Here is a 23,264-nt window from a genome sequence, read left to right on the forward strand (position 1 = left end):
ACTGGACAATAGTGAGTAATATACTTGGGAGCGGTAGGTGGTGTGTGCGCATCCCGAAGCCTAAATAGAAGACCGCTCTGGGACAATCTCTTCCGCGGCGTTGTTTTGGGTCGGCCTCTGGAATCAGTTCAAATGCCGTGGAAGATACAGACAAATGATCCGCTTTGGGAAAGTTGTATTCCTGGTCGTAGTGCTGGTTGTGCTGGTAAGTTCACGTCTCTCTGATATCCAATAGTTCCTCTCAGTTGTATATAATAACATTTAAAGTTTTCTGGGCTAACAATGTCATAAATAATACATATCAAATTAAATACTGCACAGTTTCCTAAGGACTTGAAGCGAAGCTGCCATCTTTATCGACGCCATCTTGCAACAAAGATCTCTGGTATGATGAAACCAAGATTGAAGACTTTGGCTTGAATGCCAAGTGTCACGTTTGGAGGAAACCTGGCACCATCCCTACAGAGAAGCATAGTGGTGGCAGCACCATGCTGTAGGGATGTTTTTTAGCGGCAGAGACTGGGAGACTAATCAGGATCGAGGCAAAGATGATCAGAGCAAAGTACAGAGAAATCCTTGATGAAAACCTGCTCCAGAGCGCTAAGGACCTCAGACTAGGGTGAAGATTCACCTTTCAACAGGACAACGACCCTAAGCACACAGCCAAGACAACGCAGGAGAGACTTCGGGACAAGTCTCGGAATGTCCTTGAGTGGCCCAGCTAGAGCCCGGACTTGAACCCAATCTAATATCTCTGGAGAGACCTGAAAATAGCTGTGCAGCCGATGCTCCCCATCTAACCGAAGAGCTTGAGAGGATCTGCAGAGAAGAATGTGAGAAACTCTCCAAATACAGGTGTACCAAGCTTGTAGAGTCATAACCAAGAAGACCTGAGGCTGTAATCACTGCCAAAGGTGCTTCAACAAAGTACTGAGTAAAGGGTCTGAATACTTATGCAAATGTTAAACATTTTATTTTATTTTTTTAAATACATTTCCAAAAATGTCTAAAAACCAGTTATTTTTCTTTGTCATTATGGGGTATTGTGTATACATTGATGGGGTGGGGGGACAATTTCATCCATTTGAGAATAAGGCTGTAACGTAACAAAATGTGGAAAAAGCCAAGGGGTCTGAATACTTTACGAATGCACCGTATACTGCGGGTTGGTTCAGTCTTTTTCTGAGTGGTAAAAACACACATTTCATACCAACTCCATCCCTCCCGTTTACTTTCACAACAAAACCAACCTCGTCTGATCACGCTAGACACCAAAACAGGTCTCAAAAAGCTGGTTCAGAATTACAATATCTAATTTGGTTCCATCTAAAATCGAAAATACATTCAGAGTCAATAGAAGACAGTCTTTGATGGTTGGATTAAATCGCTCTCTCCCTCTGTCTGTCTCTCGGTCTCTCTCATATCAGTGCATGTTGTTACGTGCACCCAATACCAGACAGACTGCATGGTCTCTCATTCTTCTCCACTGAATTTGTCATCGTCTTCACTGATTCCCTTTCATCGTCCTCCTCTTTCTCATCAGTATTCCAAGGGGTCAAAACTAGGAAGACATGTGCACTCTTTATTTTGCTCCCTCCCTCGCTCACTGTTTCTTTCTCTCTCTCACTAACACAACATCTTGGAAGAATACTACAGTACAAGCTGCTTCATTGTATGCATTGTCTATAAATGGTGTATTGTGTCTTGTTAGAAATTAACCTCTCTCCATGGGATTCAATATTTTGATTATGAAACATGTTGATTTCAACAAAGAACATTTCTGTATTTGTATTGCAAATCCAAAGAAAATTACAACCTGCTTTTGTCAGCACGTCTCTCAAAATGTGGTCTCCAGCTAGTCACCCACCCATGCATGCACACTGCACAAGGTATACAGCCCTATTTTGGTGGCCTCTGATACATTATAATGCCATGATTCCATCTGAAATACACAGCAAAATGATTGAATGCTTGAACAACTTAATCTCCCAGTTTGGTAAAATTAATTGTGGTATTGTGTAGAAAGACAAACATTTAAATGACTGAAAATGCATGAATTCAGTGTGTTGTTAGTTGTTTGGGATATTGCCTACATCTATACTGTATGATCAGGACTATTTTCTAAGTAAGATAACCCTTTTTAACAATAAACCTGTCTTCTATTGATATTCAAGATATTCATATCTACCATTATATTGCAAGTTATGAATTGCCTCAATGATGTTTGTTTTTCAAATTCTGTATTTTATAGGCTCTGTGGCTGTGGACACTAAGGGTAAGCAAACCAATGTGTCATTTTTTTTTATTTGGGTGAACTCTCTCTTTGGCCTGTCAATCAGTTTGACCTGTCAATCAATCACTGTGATTGGGATTGTCAGGGGAGGGGGCAGGATGTTTGTCAGTCACAGAGTTGGTATGGTTTCAGACCCGTCAATCAATTATTGTGGGTGGGAATAGCCCCCCCCAAAATAATAATAATAATAATCATAATAATTACAATAATTACATTTATTGAGGCAAAAACCTAAGAAATTAGGCTGTATTCAATCAAGTAAACATACATTCCGTGTTTACAAAACAATATAGAACTGCAGGAAACTGGTTTTCAGGGGGTGACCCCCAGACTCCCACCATAGTGTTGCACCCACACTTTTATACAAAGTCATGCTTTCATGAATAGACCTACAGGTATGAATGAAGAAAGAAGCAGTTGTTAAACATGGGCTTTGCTACACAGAAAGCAACAATTGACAACTCCATAGTCAGCACTTCATTCAAATCAGTAGGCCTATATCAATATCTTTAATAATACCATATAATTATCATTAGCTTTTATAACCGTCAATGTTATGTTTTTTTAAATCATATTTTGGTCCAGAATGAGGCTCTCTCCACTACCTATTGTTCCTTCAGTGAGGATTCAACATCTTCCTCGAATGTTTTCATAATTTATCTACAGATAATCACTGAAAAACAGTAATAGCCTACCATTATGCAAATTAGGGAGCCAAACTAATGGTCCTCTCACCTATGCAATTCGGTTCCTGACATTCACCTAAAAGAGACATTCAAAAATAGCTGTTCGTTCACAAACAACCCATCACTAGGCTACACTGACGTCACTTTAGTGGTCACTGGAAAATCTCGACATGAGCTTGAATCCTAAGAAAATACACACAAGATCTTTAGTTTACTTGTCCCGACGCGATACCATGGACATATAACTACGTTGTTTGATTTATGAATAGCAAAGGGATATAGGAGTTTGACTTTATTCAGTTCGGCACCTTTCATAATCTAGTCAACACAATCAAAGCACAGTAAACACAGTAAATAGCCTATGTGGCCCAACTCTGTGGCTTGCTAAATTAAACACGCAAAATAAATGAATGTGCCACAAAACGAGAATTAAGTGGATTTCAACTCATCGTTACCACTTACATTACATGGGACGTATAAATTGACTCACAGGAGACGAAGAAGCATCATGCTTTCTCTTCTCTCTGAAAATAAATTTGACTGCAGCCAACCACAGTGCACAAAAATAACACAGGTACCGAGAGGCGGGACAGGCAGCAGATTGACAAACCAGCAGAGTTTCCCTGTCATCGCTCCATTTGTATAAGCCCTGTCAATAGATCACTAGAAGATGCATAATTTCATTCACTCTAGGGGGAGAAGGCTATATGGACTTTTCTGACTAGAGAATTGAAACTTTTAAATACATGAAAAGAAGCCAAGTTAATTTATGAAGTGGAAAAAGTATCCGATTGCCAATTGATCTGTTAATGGCCGTTTTGCCGATTACTGTTATTCTTATTGTGTTACTTTTTATTATTACTTTTTATTTTAGTCAACTTGGTAAACATTTTCTTAACTCTTCTTGAACTGCACTGTTGGTTAAGGGCTTGTAAAGTAAGCGTTTCACTGTAAAGTCTACACTTGTATTCTGTGCATGTGACAAATAGTTTGATTCGATTTGGTCGGCGCCTAGGGAAACCGCTGATCATCCATAACCTGTCATTACTTCTACTTCTAGAATTCCAACACAGCCAACATCAAATTACAAAAGAAAATTCCACAGCACAGCACCCTACATCAGTGATTTGTTCACTAGTTAGGACATCTACTTTGTGCATGACAAGTACTTTTTCCAACAATTGTTTACAGACAGATTGTTTCATTTATAATACACTGTATCACAATTCCAGTGGGTCCGAAGTTTACATACACTAAGTTGACTGTGCCTTTAAACAGCTTGGAAAATTCCAGAAAATGATGTCATGGCTTTAGAAGATAGGCTAATTGACATAATTTGAGTCAATTGGAGGTGTACCTGTGGATGTATTTCAAGGCCTACCTTCAAACTCTGTGCCTCTTTGCTTGACATCATGGTTAAAATCAAAAGAAATCAGCCAAGACAGCAGATAAAAATTGTACACCTCCACAAGTATGATTCATCCTTGGGAGCAATTTCCAAATGCCTGAAGGTACCACGTTCATCTGTACAAACAATAGTACGCAAGTATAAACACCATGGGACCAGGCAGCCGTCATACCGCTCTTTGGTGCGAAAAGTGCAAATCAATCCCAGAACAACAGCAAAGGACCTTGTGAAGATGCTGGAGGAAACAGGTACAAAAGTATCTATATCACATAACCTGAAAGGCCGCTCAGCAAGGAAGAAGCCACTGCTCCAAAACCGCCATAAAAAAAAACAGACTATGGTTTCAAACTGCACATGTGGACAAAGATCATACTTTTTGGAGAAATGTCCTATGGTCTGATGAAACAAAAATAGAACTGTTTGGCCATAATGACCATCGTTATGTTTGGGGGAAAAAGTGGGAGGCTTGCAAGCCGAAGAACACAACTAGCTGAAACATCTGTTGAGGTGCACTTGAGAAAGGCCATTTCTCCCATAAGTCACTCTGGCTAAGAGAGTCTGCTAAATGACTCAAATGTTAAATGTAATTGGTATACTACTGTATGATTCATACATTTCCTTACATGAGTTTGACGTTGTGTTGACACCATCAAATTATATTACGTTTCTGTACTGTGTTGCTACACTAAAGCAAAACCTATGGCTGATGTTGAACAACATGGTAGGGCAAAATAGTGATATATGTTGGACCACCCTGTTCCCTGGTATTGTGGCAGATAGAAAGAGCTAAACAGACTACAGGCTTTCATTTATAGCCATTTACTTCATGTCCATGCATAGAATAGAAAGGTACAGGCATGGAGACCAACGGTCCTGTATGGAATTCAACATTCAAGTAACAGCTCAAAAGTAAGTGAATAGAATTAATCAATTAAATTACAAAATCAATAAAATCTATTTAAAAGTGGATACCCATCTCAGCTTCAGACTAAACGGTTCACTCCCCATGAATAGAAACCTAATACCTATCAGCAAGCAACCCACACCCAGGAAATTAAATTACATTCATCCAGTAGCGATGATTCCTCCTCACTACAATTATACCATATTGTACTATGATTACTTTCTCCATTGTTAATTCAAATCTCACACACACACATTCTAGGAAATGAATTACTGAAGTAATCAAAAGTCTATTCAAGTGAAGATTACTTAAGTGTCTGAAAAAAAGTTAAAAGACCAAATTGACCACAAAACTATCGGTTAGCGGCATGTTATGTTAGTAAATGTAATCTTAATTCCTTATTGCCCTTTTGAAAATACTTTCATTTGGAGTAATAATCATACAATTTTGAGAAACCCTTGAACAATTAACCTTTTGAAAATGTTAATTGCCTTTATGTCCCCTTCAACCAAAGTGACTACAGCTAAACCTGCATTTTTTTACTACGTACAGTGCATTCAGAAAGTATTCAGACCCCTTGACTTGTTCCACATTTTGTTACTATACAGCCTTATTCTAAAATTGATTAAATATATACGTTTTTCTAAAATATACAAACAAACCCCATAATGACAAAGCGAAAACAGGTTTAGACATTTTTGCAAATGTATATACAACTTTTTTTTAATATACAAAATACCTTCATTACATAAGTATTCAGTCCCTTTGTTATGAGTCTCAAAATTGAGCTCAGGTGCATCCTGTTTCCATTGATCATCCTTGAGATGCTTCTACAACTTGTCCACCTGTGGTAAATTCAATTGATTAGACATGATTTGGAAAAGACACACACCTGTCTATATGGTTCCACAGTTGATAGTGCATGTCAGTGCAAAAACCAAGCAATGGGGTTGAAGGAATTGTCCGTAGAGCACCGAGACAGGATTGTGTCAAGGCACAGATCACAGGATGGATTGAAAGCATTGAAAGTCCCCTAGAAACACAGTGGCCTCCAACATTTTTAAATGGAACAACTTTGGAAACGCAAAGACTCTTGCTGGAGCTGGCCAAAAAAGGAGAACCTTCCAGAAGTACAACCAGCCCGCTAAGAGTTTGCCAAAAGGCACCTAAAGGACTCTGACCATGAGAAATAAGATTCTCTGGTCTGATGAAACCAAGATTGAACTCTTTGGCCTGAATTCCAAGCGTCACGTCTGGAAGAAACCTGGCACCATCCCTACAGTGAAGCAAGGTGGTGACAGCATTATGCTGTGGGGGTGGTTTTCACTGGCAGGTAATGGGAGACTAGCAGGTTCGAAGCAAAGATGAATGGAGCAAAGTACAGAGAGATCCTTGATCAAAACCTGCTCCAGAGGGTCCAGGATCTCAGAGTGGGGTGAAGGTTCGACTTCCAGCAGGACAACGACTCTAAGCACACAGCCAAGACAACGCAGGAGTCTCGGAATGTCCTTGAGTGGTCCAGCCAGAACCCGGACTTGAACATGATCTAACCTCTCTGGAGAGACCTGAAAATAGCTGAGCAGTAATGCTCCCCATCCAACCTGACAGAGCTTGAGAGGATCTGCAAAGAAAAATGGGAGAAACTCCCCAAATACAGGTGTGCCAAACTTTTAGCGTCATACCCAAGAATACTCGAGGCTGTAATCGCTTGGTGCTTCAACAAAGTACTGTGTAAAGGGTCTGAATACTTATGTAAAATGTGATTGGTTTTTATTTTTAATAAATTAGCAAAAATGTCTAAACATGTTTTAGATTTTTTAATTATGGGGTATTCTGTTTAGATTGAAAATAAAAAAAGATTTAATACATTTTAGAATAAGGCTGTAATGTAACAAAATGTGGAGAAGGTCAAGGGGTCTGAAAACTTTCAGTACACATGTAGGATCTTCATTTGAGCCAATTTAAACCTGCAACAATAGGAACTGTGAATTATTACGTGGATTATAATTCATGTGCAGTTTTGTATGGGTTGACACATTTTTCATAAGGGAGAATTAAGTAAAATTTCTGAAGAGGAAATTACAAACTTCTAAAGCCTTTTTAAACCTCAAATGCACTATAAGTTTTACATTTCCTGCATTGCAGGAAAGTTCTCCTGCAACAGGGTGATTAAATGAAGATCCTACATCTATACATGACTCCTTATCGATCTTTATTCTTCTCATAGACTGCACGTCCATGCAAAGACTTGAATCATCGCGTGTCAAAGACAGACACTTTCTGACAACTGAAGAAGTTTGAAGAATTCTGATTGCTAAACCATGGTATTTCATTGTAACATTTTTTTGTTAAATGGTTATCAATAAGTTATATAAAGACAACAGGCAGGTGACTTACTGCATTAAGATGAAGATGATGAGTGTGAAGCCTGCCATGACGATGAAGGGCATGCCAGGGAAGGTGGGCAGGGTCAGAGGGAACAGGCCATTAAACATCACCGCTGCAAACATAATACATGTGGTCTCCACAGACGCAGAGAAGGAGAACATTGCACCTGCAGGGTCACAAAAGAAACACGGGTTTATGCAGAGCCTTACGTTGACAGAGTTCCATCAACTGAACTCATGAACGTTGCAATAGTTGTTGAAACTCTCCAAATATAAAGCTCTGAGTTTTCAGTTGTTCTAAGTTTGAAGACACAAATTATTCTAAGCATTGATTTCTGTGTTACAAATTAGTTTTTTTGGTGTGACTGTAAAAGCAAATAGTTGACTACCCTAGAAAATAAGAGTTTAGACTACCAACAGAGGTTTAAAAATGTAATGTTTTCAGATGTCTGTACTTTCATTGAAAGCATTGTTTAAGTACACACAGTCCAGGTTGAATAACTTTGAACATGAAGACAAAATTTGATTTGATATCATTGTGTATTTGTCACATGTACTGAATACAACAGGTGTAGTAGACCTTACAGTGAAATACTTACTTACAAGAGATTAACCAACAATGCAGTTAAGAAAATACCACAAAAAAAAAGAGAAAACCAAATAATTAAAAGAGCAGCAGTAAATAACAATAGCAGGGCTATATACAGGGGGTACCGGTACAGAGTCAATATGCGGGGCCACCGGTATCGAGGTAATTATGTACATGCAGGTAGGGTTATTAAGGTGGCTATACATAGATAATAACAGAGTAGCAGCAGCGTAGAGAGGGGTGCAAATAGTCTGGGTAGCCATTTGATTAGCTGTTCAGGAGTCTTATGGCTTGGGGGAAGAGGCTGTTTAGAAGCCTATTGGACCTAGACTTGGCGCTCCGGTACCGCTTGCCATGCGGTAGCAGAGAGAACAGTCTATGACTAGGGCTACTGGAGTCTTAGACAATTTTAGGGCCTTCCTCTGACATCGCCTGGTATAGAGGTCCTGGATGGCAGGAAGCTTGGCCCCGATACTGGGCCGTACACATTACCCTCTGTAGTGCCTTGCGATCGGAGGCCGAGCAGTTGCAATACCAGGCAGGAATGCAACCAGTCAGGATGGTGCAGCTGTAGAACCTTTTGAGGATCTGAGGACCCGTGCCAAATCTTTTCAGTCTCCTGAGGGGGAATAGGTTTTGTTGTGCCTTCTTCATGACTGTCATGGTGTGCTTGGACCATGTTAGTTTGTTGGTGATGTGGACGCCAAGGAAATTGAAGCTCTCAACCTGCTCCACTACAGCCCCATCGATGAGAATGGGGGCGTGCTCGGTCCTCCTTTTCCTGTAGTCCACATTCATCTACTTAGTCTTGATCATGTTGAGGGAGAGGTTGTTGTCCTTGCACCACACGATTAAGCCTCTGACCTCCTCCCTATAGACTGTCTCATCGTTTTCGGTGATCAGGCCTACCACTGTTGTGTCATCAGCAAACTTAAATGATAGTGTTGGAGTCATACCTGGCCATGCAGTAATGAGTGAACAGGGAGTACAGAAGGGGACTGAGCACGCACCCCTGAGGGGCCCCCATGTTGAGGATCAGCGTGGCGGATGTGTTGTTACCTACCCTTACCACCTAGGGGCGGCCCGTCAGGAAGTCTCGGTTCCAGTTGCAGAGGGTGGTATTTAGTCCCAGGGTCATTAGCTTAGTGATGAGCTTAAAGGGCACTATGGTGTTGAACGCTGAGCTGTAGTCAATGAATAGCATTCTCACATAGGTGTTGCTTTTGTCCATGTGGGAAAGGACAGTGTGGAGTGCAATAGAGATTGCATCATCTGTGTATCTGTTGGTTCGGTATGCAAATTGGAATGGGTCTAGGGTTTCTGGGATAATGGTGTTGATGTGAGCCATGACCAGCCTTTCAAAGCATTTCATGGCTACAGACGCGATTGCTATGGTTTGGTAGTCATTTAGGTGGTCTGCTTAAAACATGTTGGTATTACAGACTCAGACAGGGAGAGGTTGAACATGTCAGTGAAGACACTTGCCAGTTGGTCAGCGCATGCTCGGAGTACACGTCCTGGTAATCCGTCTGGCCCAGCGGCCCTATGAATGTTGACCTATTTAAAAAGGTCTTACTCACATCGGCTGCAGAGAGCATGATCACGCAGTCATCCGGAACAGCTGATGTTCTCGTGCATGTTTCAGTGTTACTTGACTCGAAGCGAGCATAGAAGTTTAGTTTGTCTGGTAGGCTCGTGCCACTGGGCAGTGATCGGCTGTGCTTTCCTTTGTAGTCTGTAATAGTTTGCAAGCCCTGCAGGATTTCTTATAAGCTTCCGGGTTAGAGTCCCACTCCTTGAAAACGGCAGCTCTACCCTTTAGCTCAGTGCGAATGTTGCCTGTAATCCATGGCCTCTGGTTGGGGTATGTACGTACAGTCTCTCTGTGGACGACGTTCTCTATGCACTTATTGATAAAGCCAGTGACCGATGTGGTATACTCCTCAATGCTATCGGAAGAATCTCAGAACATATTCCAGTCTATGCTAGCAAAACAGTCCTGTAGTTTAGCATCTGCTCATCTGACCACTTTTTTTATATACCGAGTCACTTTTGCGTCCTGCTTTAATTTGACTTGTAAGCAGGAATCAGGAGGATAGAGTTATGGTCAGATTTGTCAAATGAAGGGCGAGGGAGAGCTTTGTATACGTCTCTGTGTGTGGAGTAAATGTGGTCTAGAATTTTTTCCCCTCTGGTTGCACATTTAACATACTGATTTAAGTTTCTCTGCATTAAAGTCACCGGCCACTAAGAGAGCCGCCTCTGGATGAGTTTTTTCCTGTTTGCTTATGTCCAATTTGAGGTGAATAATCCCGGGTTCTGATGTCCAGAACCTCTTTTCGGTCATAACAGCAACATTATGTACAAAACAAGTTACGAACAGCGCAAAAATAAATAAATAGCATGATTGGTTGAGAGTCGATAAGATGGCAGCCCTACCCTCCGGCGCCATCATGAATGACATAGTATTGCTCTGTGATGTTGTGACTGTGCTTACAGTACCAACAAGAGATACATAAGATGAATATGGAGCAGAGGGAGGGAGGGAAATCTTAAGTGGTTCCAACATGGAATACTTATTGATCAGAGAGAGCGAGAGAGAGCGAGAGAGAGCGAGAGAGAGCGAGAGAGACTGGCTGCTAGCTACGTACTTTTTCATGTCAACTTAAAAGTGGCAGTGCAACCTTCCTTCAGAATAAAAACAATGGGAAAACAAAACATGTTGTTTCTTACATGAACAAACGGTACAGGTTGTACATAAATGCAACAGCAGGCTTTGCATTTCACATAATTATACAGGGGCATTTCAGTAGCTAAGTATCTAGACAAGGTAGCTATTTAACTCTTGAAAATCTTGATTGCTATTCAATGTTATTTTGCCTGCAAGAACAGTATCATTACTAGTGGTGCAATGATTTGAGAAATAATACAAATGTTACCAATCTTTCAATGCAGGTATACATTCTACATAGTATTGTTTCAATAAAATGACTGAATAAGAGAAAGGAATAACAAAATGTTACTGTGCATCATTTGTTCATCCAACCATTCTCTGATGTGGCCATGATGGACTTACGGAGAACACGGAATATCCACGAGGCTGCTGGCCCTTTTCTCTATGCTGAGGATGTCAAGGTTCATCAAAATATAATAACATGCAGATTTCTCTCAGGAGTTGGACTTGAGGAACAGGGAACATTCTGGGTCAAAAGTCCAATGTTAAACTGTCTCTTCATTTCAGTCACGTTGAAGTGTAATGTAAGGTACGCCTTGCAACTTATTCCGCTTGCTCTTTAGGGGGCTAGGTCAGGTTACTGTGAGGCACTTTGTGAACACTTGATGTAAAAGGGCTTTATAAGTCAAATGTGATGGAGCAAATGTGGTGGAGCTCAAGACCCACCTTGTTCGTCTGGCTCTACGATGGTGGAGGACAGAGAGCGAATGACAGCCTGAGTGATGCCAGCAGGGGCAGACACCACAGCCACTGGGGGGAAGGGAGAGACAGGAAATGGCAGGGGAGGACAGACAGAACAAAATGAGGACAGAGAGGACAGAACAGGAGGACAGGACAAATGGGCAGATGGGACAGGGGACAGACAGGACAGGGCGACAGACAGGTCAAGAGGGCAAACATGACATGAGGGCAGACAGGAAAGGAGGACATACAACCCAGAAGAGGACAGACGGGACAGAAGGACAGACAGGACCGACAGCACAGAGGAGGACAGACAGGATAGAGCAGAACAAGACAAAAGTTACATTAAAAAACTATGAGACATATTAGCCAATAAACTGCATTATCTATGAGATAAGGTTGATGTTATTAAGCTCAGGCTCGTTAAAGGGGAGGTGAGGGTAAGGTATTGCATTCTCCTTTATTAGAATACAGTTTAAAGCCTAATCATCACAAATGAGGATGTGTGTGTGCGCGCATGTAAGTGTGCTGTATATGTACTTATTATGTTTGTTACTTAAAAGGTGCACTACGCAGAAAAGGCTCTGTCATTTCCTGGTGGCTAAAATTCAAATAGTTGGCCTAATTTACCATAACCAAACATTTGTATTTTCAGCTGTTAGAAGCTGGTGTACAAAACCGAAAGTAAAAGATAAAGAATGGGAAGCATAGAAATAGCACCCCCAAAAAGTCACATATTGCAGCTTTAAAACATGCAGTCAGACGAACCAACTCCTGCCTGGCTATGGAAATGGGGGTGATGACTCTGAAGCTGTACCAGCGTGCTAACCCTCATTATTCCAGACAAAGGAAGAGAGCAGAATGCAGATATCTGGTGAGGTTGCAGCTAATTATTCACATAATGCTTAAGTGTGTGTGTGTGTGGTCACACCACTCATCTCCCCTCTAAAATGATTTAGTCCACCTCCACGTTGATTAGAATAACAATTTCCACAACTATTTATTTAATTAAGGATATCAATACCCATCCTGTACATCTTCCTCGGTCTCAAAAGCCTGTCTGACCACTAGGCTGGCACAATGCACTGTTATCCTAAAGGAGTCCGTGTTTAAGCAGCTCGTCAGGAAAATGACAACTTTACATATTCCAAGGCAAAAGGATTTGTGTCTCTTTTAAATTAAAGCACAGGAGTGTCTAAGTGTGTTACATCATCACAACAACTCCTGGCTAAAATCCAATCCAGCCTGTACTGTAACGTTGCAGTCTTAACCTCATCAGTTACGAAGGTCTCTGCATGAAACCTTTCAAATGTTTTTTTATTTTATACCAGGGGTGGCCACCCTCCTCCCAGAGAGGGAGAGGCCCTGCATCTACATGCTTACTCCAACCCTGCTGTAACACATCTGATACAGCCAATCAGGGTCCTGGTGGGTAGCCAATTCCTAGAATCAAGTGTGTTAGATTAGGGTTGGAGCAAAAGCCTGCAGGAGGGTACCTCTACAGGAGGACGGTAACTCTACAGGGGGACGGTAAGGCACCAAAACTTTTATATTTGAGAAAACGTCAGGGATTTTATTCATAGTGTCTCAGAGTAGGAGTGCTGAACTATCCGTATTCTTAAAACACTTTGTGAATAGCGGCCCAGAATTTCATATTAGTTCAGTACATCATCAATCCGTGCATAGGTCCCCTCACCTAAAAACACCATCCATGTGTTAGTGGAGAAGGCCATTAGAACTAAGCCTGCTGTCCTGAAGAGAACACTCACTTTGGCCAGAGTCATCTCTCCTACCACTCTCATAAGCAGTGGGAAGATCCCCAGCAGGGTAAACCCCTAGGACAAAACATTACATACCTTTAGACATTATTTACTTCTTATTGCATATTAATGATTGTTTAATGCTTGATTGGAAGTTGAATGAATTGGATACATTGAGTGATGGGATCATAGAGTCTATTATTCCTAACAATTAACAATCTGCAATTACAGTTGGGCAATCAATTTACTGGTCGCTCCTAAAAACACAATTTGGGGTAATTTGGGAAAGTTTGCTGTTTGGCTTTTGTTCTACAACGAGTCATTATATGTTTGAACCGCATTCCTTAGTTAGCCAAAACACTGCATCAATTAACCTTTAGAGATTGTGTCAAAAAAACAAACATGGATATTTATGTACGTGTGTGTAGGCTATATATGTGCGTGCATACACTTCACGCCAGAGTGTGTGTGTGCGCCCGTCAGAGTGCCTGTGTGTAATGTGACTCATTTGCCCTCTTTGTCTAAAAGCTGACAGATTTGATTTAATTATCCCGTCCAGCTCAGGGTGACAAGTTGCCAGTGTCCTCATCCCCCCTCCCTCACCAGCAGTCTCAAATCTACACTAGGAAACATAATAGGAATGCATAAACGTTTCCCTGAGAAGGTCAGCTCTCTATGTTTTTACTTCAATCAACTCATTACAGCTTGTGGCGTTTGTGGTGTTTAATCATTCTTAGGGAACTCTGCTCTGCCCTAATTACAAGTCAATCTCATTCTCAACCTTTAAGCCAATTATTAAAAGCTACCTCAAGGAGAGGAGCCGTGAACCCACCCCTGCTGCCCTCCCAGACCTGCTATGGAGGAGAAGTAATACATTATTGACAATTCCATAACCCTTTGATATTCTATTATGTAACTAACATTAATATTGGGGATGGATTACCTGTGTTAGTTTAGCCGAGGCTACAAGCTGCTCATTTTCTCTTCCTAATTCCCCGAGCTCTCCCTTGTTTTTTCAACTTTCCCTGTTTGAATCCCGAGAGCTAAAAACAAACCCTGTAGTTTTTCCCCCTTCTAAAGTCTTTCATCTGTTGGTAATTAAAGTATGTTTGTAGCAGAGGGCAAGAAGCAACACTCAGACATCCCCCATAGACTACGGACATAATACACCTCCTCCTCCAAATCGATGCGGCTGCCTGCCTCAGAGTCAGCCCAACAAAAGGCAGCAGAGCGTTCTGAGAGCCCCTGTGGCACCGTGCGGAGCAGTTGAGCCGACAAACTAAATGGGAAAGCGTCGCCTCTCCGATCTGGATTCTGAGCTCTTTAACAAGCAGTCTTTGTTTAAGTGTCACATCAAGGCAAGACATCGACCCAGACTCATTCATGAGATCACGAAGGACGAAGAGAGACACACTCAAGTACCCGCACCGCACCCCCCCCCCCCAACACACACAATCATACACACCCCCAAAGGGTCCCTTGAAATACATACAGCCTCTGAGTTGTAACTGCTGTGAACATATTAAAACTATGGTTGCTATTGGTTCAGATCAGTAAAGGTCTTGTGTACATTGTTTGGATGTTTTTTGTGTGGTTTCAGCTATTTTTATTTAAACTATTTTTGTTTCTGTTTTGCCGTTATGTGGTTTTGGATTTCTAAAACAAGGTGAAACGGTAAGAATGTGTCATTGTAAATGTGTGGGGACCGGATGGTACTATGCACTCTTGCTCCGAGCCATGGGACATAGCTAGTGCATATCATTAACTATCATTCAATCCATGGCCAGTCAAGTGGAGACCTGTGGACCTTGGTGTGGAAAGTCGCACGTGGGTAACTAACCCCAGTACGCAGACAGAGGAACAGTAATCATGTGATCTGAGTCATGTGCAAATGTTTTCAAAACATTATGCAATGACCATTGGCAGTACTCTAGGAACATATTAAGCCAAAGGCCATGGGATCGTCATTTTTTTCAGCTAGATTTTGTTTTATGATTGAATCAGCTGAACAAATAAACCCATAGCTGCAAGTGGTAATGCAAACAAATGTAGCTTCCATTTGAAGTGTACAGTACAGAGCTGGACCTCTAGTTATGTGGATCAGACTTTGCACCATATCATCCAAATCTTTACATATTACTGTCTTATTACAGTAGAATTGTCAATGCATTTCTCAGTGATTTGAGTCTTTAGTTGCTGGGAAAATCAATTGATGTTTGCCTTTTGGTGCATCTAAATCACAATCATGACCTTTGATGAAGCAGAGCCACTTACTAACAGCAGCATCTGGGCTGATTTGAACACGCCATACAGTTCAGTTGTGAACTCCCTTGGCTCGTACTTCAAATAGAGCAGGGAGATAGCCTGCTCTCCTGGAGGGAGGAAACACACACACACACACACACACACACACACACAGAGAATTATTGCAAACGTAATAAATGTTTAGAGCGGGTTTAAGATATAGAGGAAAGGTTCATATAGAGTTGTAATGCAGTAATTGTGGTGGAATATTACATGTCAGTTATATATACAGTACCAGTCAAACGTTTAGACACCAACTCAAAGGGTTTTTCTTTAATTTACTATTTTCTACATTGTAAAATAATAGTGAAGACATCAGAACTATGAACACATATGGAATATGTAGTAACCAAAAAAAAGTGTTCAATAAAAATATATTTTATATTTAAGATTCTTCAAAGTAGCCACCCTTTGCCTTGATGACAGATTTGCACACTCTTGGCATTTTCTCAACCAGTTTCACATGGAATGCTTTTTCAACAGTCTTGAAGAAGTTCCCACAAATGCTGAGCACTTGTTGGCTGCTTTTCCTTCACTCCGCGGTCCAACTCATCCCACACCATCTCAATTGGGTTGAGGTCGGGTGATTGTGGAGGCCAGGTCATCTGATGCAGCACTCCATCACTCTCCTTCTTAGTCAAATAGCCCTTACACAGCTTGGAAGTGTGTTGGGTCATTGTCCTGTGGAAAATCAGAATGATAGTGGAACTAAGCGCAAACCAGATGTGTTGGCGTATCGCTACAGAATGCTGTGGTAGCCATGCTGGTTAAATGTGAGATAAATCACAGACAGTGTCACCAGCAAAGCATCCCCACACCATTACACCTCCTCCTCCATACTTCACGGTAGGAACTACACATGCAGAGATCATCTGTTTACCTACTCTGCGTCTCACAAAGACACGGTGGTTAGAACCAAAAATCTCAAATTTGGACTCATCAGACCAAAGGACAGATTTCCACCGGTCTAATGTCCATTGCTCATGTTCCTTGGCACACGCAAGTCTCTTCTTCTTATTGGTGTCATTTAGTGGTTTCTATGCAGCAATTCGACCACGAAGGCCTGATTCACGCAGTCTCCTCTGAACAGTTGATGTTGAGATGTTACTGTTGCTTTTACTCTGAAGCATTTATTTGGGCTGCAATTTCTGAGGCTGGTAACCCTAATGAACTTATCCTTTGCAGCAGAGGAAACTCTGGGTCTTCCTTTCCTGTGTCGGTCCTCATGAGAGACAGTTTCATCATAGCGCTTGATGATTTTTGCGACTGCACTTGAAGAAACTTTCAAAGTTCTTGAAATGTTCCCGGATTGAGTGCCCTTCATGTCTTAAAGTAATCATGGACTGTCATTTCACTTTGCTTATTTGAGCTGTTCTTGCCATAATATGGACTAGGTCTTTTACCAGATAGGGCTATCTTCTGTATACCACCCCTACCTTAACACAACTGATTGGCTCAAACGCATTAAGAAAATTCACTTTTAACAAGGCACACCTGTTAATTGAAATACCTTCCAGGGACTACCTCATGAAGCTGGTTGAAAGAATGCCAAGAGTGTGCAAATCTGTCATCAAGGCAAAGAGTGGCAACTTGAAGAATCTCAAATATATTTGGATCTTTTTAACACTTGTTTGGTTACTATATAATTACATGTGTTATTTCATAGTTTTGATTTCTTCACTATTATCCTACAATGTAGAAAATAGTAAAAATAAAGAAAAACCCTGGAATGAGTAGGTGTGTCCAAACGTCTGACAGGTACTGTACGTGAACCATAGATTTTCATGACTGTCTTTAAATGGGTAATTTTACATGTAGGTGTACAGGGCAATCACATACTTCTGTAAATACAGACTGTCACTGAAATGGTACATCTCATTTTCCATTTCATAAAATAATTGCTAGGAATGATTCTATAAGACATTTGAGATACTGGCATTTTATTCACTATTTAGGGTTCTAGGACATCGCTTGAACTCATGGCCTCTTGCATGTATAGACATGAGCTCTGAAGTACATTTGTAATGTATTCATAACCAAGTATGAATTACTATAATGGTGACTATATAACTGACAGTCTTGGCCATTTCAAAAATGGATTGGGTTTATTATGAAGTGTACCATAACTGTACATGAATTCAAAAATCATGTGTTCATGTATGGATGACAAACTATACATTGACATTGAGGTACTCAATGGTGTTTAAGAAACATTATCTAACATGCAGGAAGTAGGCTTACATATTCCAGTATTCAAAAGAAAATATTACATGACATGAGACAGGGAATGTAAACACTGAACCACATTCAAAATTGTTTCTTGGTGACAGTGAGTGCACAGATGCTGTACTGCTAATACTGTAAAGGCCTACCATAATGTATGTGTCAAATAAGAAAACAATATGACAGCTCGATTGAAAACCCTCAGGGCAAGAAGCAACACTCAGACATCCCCCATAGACTACGGACTTAATACACCTCCTCCTCCAAATCGATGCCGCTGCCTGCCTCAGAGTCAGCCGAACAAAAGGCAGCAGAACGTTCTGAGAGCCCCTGTGGCACCATGCGGAGCAGCGAGCCGACACAGACTAAATGGGAAAGCATCACCTCTTCGATCTGGATTCTGAGCTCTTTAACCACATTCAACATTGTTGAGTGCACAGATGCTGTATTGCTTATACTGTGAAGGTCTATCATACTGTATGTTTCAAATAGGAAAACAATGGCATTAATAGCTCATTTGCAAACCCTCAGTTGAACAGCTGTGTTGAGACAATAATGATCAAACAACAGATGGAGTTTACTCACCTACAGCTACCAGGTTGTTGATGAATGTGCAGACTATAAGAAGATGGAGTTTCTGCCTCTGCTGTCCTGGCCTCCTCCTGAACATGGCTTTGAAGGACCTCTTGACATCAGACAGACACAACAGGTTGAATGATGGTTCAGTGTCAGTGTCACCAGCTTCACATGGCAGTCTGTCTCCATCTTCCCCTGAGGGTGGAGGTGGGACTGAGCGTTCAGGATCCCGTAACCAAACCAGAATATAGAGCACTGAGAGAACATGGCAGGAGCAGTATGCCACAAATGCAGACATCAGCCCAAACTCCTGTATCAAGAAACCAACTAACAAGAACCCCACCATCCCTCCTACGTAGATCATCGACTCTGCCGCCGCCATACGCAGAGTACGGTTACTCCCCAACCCGGCTGTGACATCTGCTAAGTAACTAAACGAGCTAAGGAATACTGAGACGTATCCTCCAGAGAGGCCCGTTACCCCTGCGGCGACTAGAGACCAGTACACACTAATGTCCTCCAGTAGAGACATTGCTATGAGCACACCACCACTGACCAGAGACATAAGGCAAGGCAGCAGCATGACAGCCTTGCGGCTGGAGCGGTCAGACCAGGAGCCTAGCAGCATGGCTGGAAGGATGGACAGTAGGCTGGTCACACATGTGTAGATCAGGAGGATGTAGGAGGAACGACTTTCAATCAGCTCCTCCTCATCCTTATGGTGCGCCGGGCTGCTGCAGATGTAAGAGTCTTGAAACAGCTCATAGCACACCTGGACAGAGGAACAGACACTTTAAGGTTTCCAGATCAAGATTAAGCCTAGTCCTCGAATAGAAAGCGTGCACAATAGAGAATCTATTTAATCCATTTTTGTCCAGGAAAAGGCGTAATCTGGACACAGGAATTGTTCCCTAATTTATTAGGTACTCATGTTAGAGACTATTGCTATTATACACTTTTTTCATAATATAATTTCATAATGACTCCCAGAGCTAATGCCTAGGCTTCAGCTCAAAATACTTATGCAGTGTTGAGGCATGTAAAATGACCTTAGTCAATCCCACGGTTCCCATTGCACAGACTCAAGAACACATTTAATTCAAACCATACTTCTGCTTCCCTGTCTACATTCATCATTCACATTTTACTGGATAAAACCGAACCTGCAGAGCTGAACTTACTCTTGGGGAACCATTTCATCTGCTATGCATGCTATTGCAACATGAAAAGTGCTGCAGCATTAATGAGCCCAAACAGACAGATAAGATGTCAGTCTGAAATTATTAAATAAATCTGGACAATATAAACCATAAAAACAGAGAAAAACGACACAGAGAAATGATGGCCCTCGCTGCAAGAGGCACATTGTCTACAGAGTTTTATGTACAGTACATACAGAAGTTGTTTGATGGTTGAACTCTGTAGTGTATTATATGTATGTGCTGCCTCACCTATACATGGATATTGAATTGTGTTCAGCAGAAGTAGGAGAGAGAGGAGGGAGTAGACTGTGTATTAATAAAAAGGCAAGGAGCTGTGAGAATCAGATATTTGCATGTCTATGCTATTTGTAACCCACAAGCATACAGTAGCCTATATCGGTTCAGTCCTATGTCTGAGCTTTACATTTGCTTTGAGTTCCATTGAAAAAAAATAATAATTAACTGTGCCCAAATTGTATACACTCTACTCTAAATTTCGGGATATCATATCTAATGGTAGGCCTACTATTTTAATCTCAATGTCAGGTTGATTGATTTAGACTTTTACTGTTCATATGTCACTGGAACTGACAGGACTGTTTCACCTCATTTTGGTCGAAACATTGGTCTAGTTGAACATGTATAAGCAACAAAAATCGAGTATAGCCGATGCTACTGAAAATATCAACCATAGTTCTGATAGTTTAATGAATAGCCTAATTCGCGAACATGTGTAAGTAAATAGGTGTGTTTGATAATGCCGCGAGCAGATCGTTGGCCCACTGTACCTTTGCGATGACCAGCTGTTGATACGCAGGCGTCACGATGAACGTGCTGGTCATGTAGAAAAAAATGACCGGCTCCACGGTAACGAATGTTCTGACCCGTTGTCCCCATGTTGACATATTGTTGTTAAGTCGCTCTTGCAAGTGCAAACACGACTGGCGTAACAGAAATGCAAAAGACAAGGTAACTCTAGCTACAATTAGCCTATAGGAGGTATAACAAGTTATCGAAGTCTTACAGAGGAGTCACATGTTTGTCAGTATAACGCATCATTACCTCGTCCCTACAGTAAAAATGACAAGTTCCATGTTATAAAAATGAGTCACAGCAGCTCCTCGTTCCGCAATAAAGTAAAAGGTTGCACTCCCAAAAGATACTCAATTCCCACTATGCATTAGCTAATTTTGTCCAGGGTAGGACTCAATTCAAAAGTAGTGCACTATGTAGGGACTAGTCTATAGGTTCCTATTTAGGATGAATGAATGTGCAAAAGGTCAAACCTTGGCCACCATGGTTTTGCAGACTAGGCTAAACAATAAGACCATGATACATAGTCCTGTTTTGCTTCAGTGGAGTTGGAAAGAACACTACAGAAAGATGAAAGCGACCACCTGACATAAAAAAAAATATGTTGCCTTTTTAACCGGTGTGAAATGGCTAACTAGTTAGCGGTGCGCACTAGTAGCGATTCAATTGGTGACGTCACTCCGTCTGAGACCTTGAAATACTTAATTAAGGTATTACATTTATTGAGGTAAGACAATTGGGTACTTTGGCGACTGACATGCTGACCAGACCGGATACGTCGCGCGCGAGCGTTGCAAAATACATTTACACATACATGTTATTCAATCATTGCACCCACACTGCTCGCTGGTCAGTGTTGCCAACAAATTTTAAGGGGAAATTGCTAGAGGCAGGTCGATTTGTTGCTAAAAGTTGCTAAATTACGTTGGGATGTCATTGCGTAATAACGAAAACCGCGTCGTTACGTAAATACACAATGACGTTACTCAAATTGACTGGCCATCTCAGCGAAAAATATGATTTGACATTGGTTAGTTTAGATTTGTTTGTTTATTGTCACATATTTTGATTTGTAAAATCTTGACCCATGTATATATATTTACATATTTTCCTCACCTCACCAATTTAAACAAAAAAAAAGTATTATTCACCTCAAATCTGAAATCCACAATAGAAGCTAGCCACGGTTGGTGGTCATCAGCTATCCTTTAGCTCGAAAAGCTATCGCCAGTTTTGTACCACGCAACTCAGACAGGAGCATACTGGACCTATTTTCTCTCCATATCCCCGGATTTCTACCGCAAGCTCTGGACATTTACACTTGGTTCTTGCAGCTAGTTAGCTGCTATCCGAGTGACTATTGGCTTATGTTGGTCCCGGAGCAAACATCAATTATTCCGGAGCTAGCCAGCTGAAGAGTTCTATCAGCCACTCCTGGGCTACAATCACCTATCCGGACCCATTTTACTTCCGATGCGGAGCCCCACCAGGCCTTCACGACTGGACTACCAACGTTATCCGCCCGAGAGAATTACGCCCATCTGCGGCCCGCTAATCGTTAGCTGTCTTATCGGCTGCTATCTGAATAGGTCTATCGGACAATTTTCTTGGGTCACTATAACTATATCTATTTTGCCAATTGGATTGGTCCCCTCTACCACACGGAACCCCACTAATCTACCGCCGCAAAAGCACGAGGTGGCTAAAAACAGACCTCCGTCCTCTGCCAGGTTGCTACCCATGGCCCGGCTAGCTGTCTGAATCGCCGTGACCCCAACCAACCTCACTACTCACTGGACCCTTATGATCACTCGGCTAAGCATGCCTCTCCTTAATGGCAATATGCCTTGTCCATTGCTATTCTGGTTAGTATTTATTGGCTTATTTCACTGTAGAGCCTCTAGCCCTGCTTATCCAACCTTTCAGTTCCACCACCCACACATGCGATGACATCACCTGGTTTCAATTATGTTTCTAGAGACAATATCTCTCTCATCATCACTCAATGCCTAGGTTTTACCTCCACTGTATTCACATCCTACCATACCTTTGTCTGTACATTATACCTTGAAGCTATTTTATCGACCCCAGAAACCTCCTTTTACTCTCTGTTCCGGACGTCCTAGATGACCAATTCTCATAGCTTCTAGCCGTACCCTTATCCTACTCCTCCTCTGTTCATCTGGTGATGTAGAGGTGGATCCAGGCCCTGCAGTGCCTTGCTCCACTCCTATTCCCCAGGCGCTCTTTTTTGAGGACTTCACTAACCATAATAGCCTTGGTTTCATGCATGTTAACGTTAGAAGCCTCCTCCCTAAGTTTGTTTTATTCACTGCTTTAGCACACTCTGCCAACCCAGATGTCCTAGCCATGTCTGAATCCTGGCTTAGGAAGACCACCAAAAACTCTGAAATCTCCATCCCTAACTACAACATTTTCAGACAAGATAGAACGGCCAAAGGGGGCGATGATGCAATCTACTGCAGAGATAGATTGCAGAGTTCTGTCCTACTATCCAGGTCTGTACCCAAACATTTTGAACTTCTACTTTTAAAAATCCAACTCTCTAAAAACAAGTCTCTCACCGTTGCCGCCTGCTATAGACCACCCTCTGCCCCCAGCTGTGCTCTGGACACCATATGTGAACTGATTGCCCACCATCTATCTTCAGAGCTCGTGCTGCAAGGCGACCTAAACTGGAACA

The 23,264-nt window shown here is 41.6% G+C and overlaps 1 protein-coding gene across 1 annotated transcript in view; it reads right to left on the reverse strand.

Annotated features, from left to right (window-relative positions):
* The window catches only part of zgc:174356 (proton-coupled folate transporter), a 40,084-nt gene extending 18,918 nt beyond the window's left edge, over positions 1 to 21,166 (reverse strand). The window contains exons 1-6 of the mRNA XM_021574064.3: positions 20,536 to 21,166; positions 18,555 to 19,317; positions 15,717 to 15,814; positions 13,379 to 13,517; positions 11,668 to 11,751; positions 7,689 to 7,845 (exon numbers count right to left, since the gene is read on the reverse strand). Of these exons, the coding sequence (XP_021429739.2) occupies positions 7,689 to 7,845; positions 11,668 to 11,751; positions 13,379 to 13,517; positions 15,717 to 15,814; positions 18,555 to 19,317; positions 20,536 to 20,652 (1,358 nt within the window). The 5' untranslated portion in view covers positions 20,653 to 21,166. The remainder of the gene's footprint in view (positions 1 to 7,688; positions 7,846 to 11,667; positions 11,752 to 13,378; positions 13,518 to 15,716; positions 15,815 to 18,554; positions 19,318 to 20,535) is intronic.
* Between the last annotated feature and the right edge of the window lie 2,098 nt (positions 21,167 to 23,264).

The sequence above is a fragment of the Oncorhynchus mykiss genome, chromosome 19, assembly GCF_057628025.1.
Source record: "Oncorhynchus mykiss isolate SJ-2025 chromosome 19, ASM5762802v1, whole genome shotgun sequence".
Classification (NCBI taxonomy): Eukaryota; Metazoa; Chordata; class Actinopteri; order Salmoniformes; family Salmonidae; genus Oncorhynchus; species Oncorhynchus mykiss.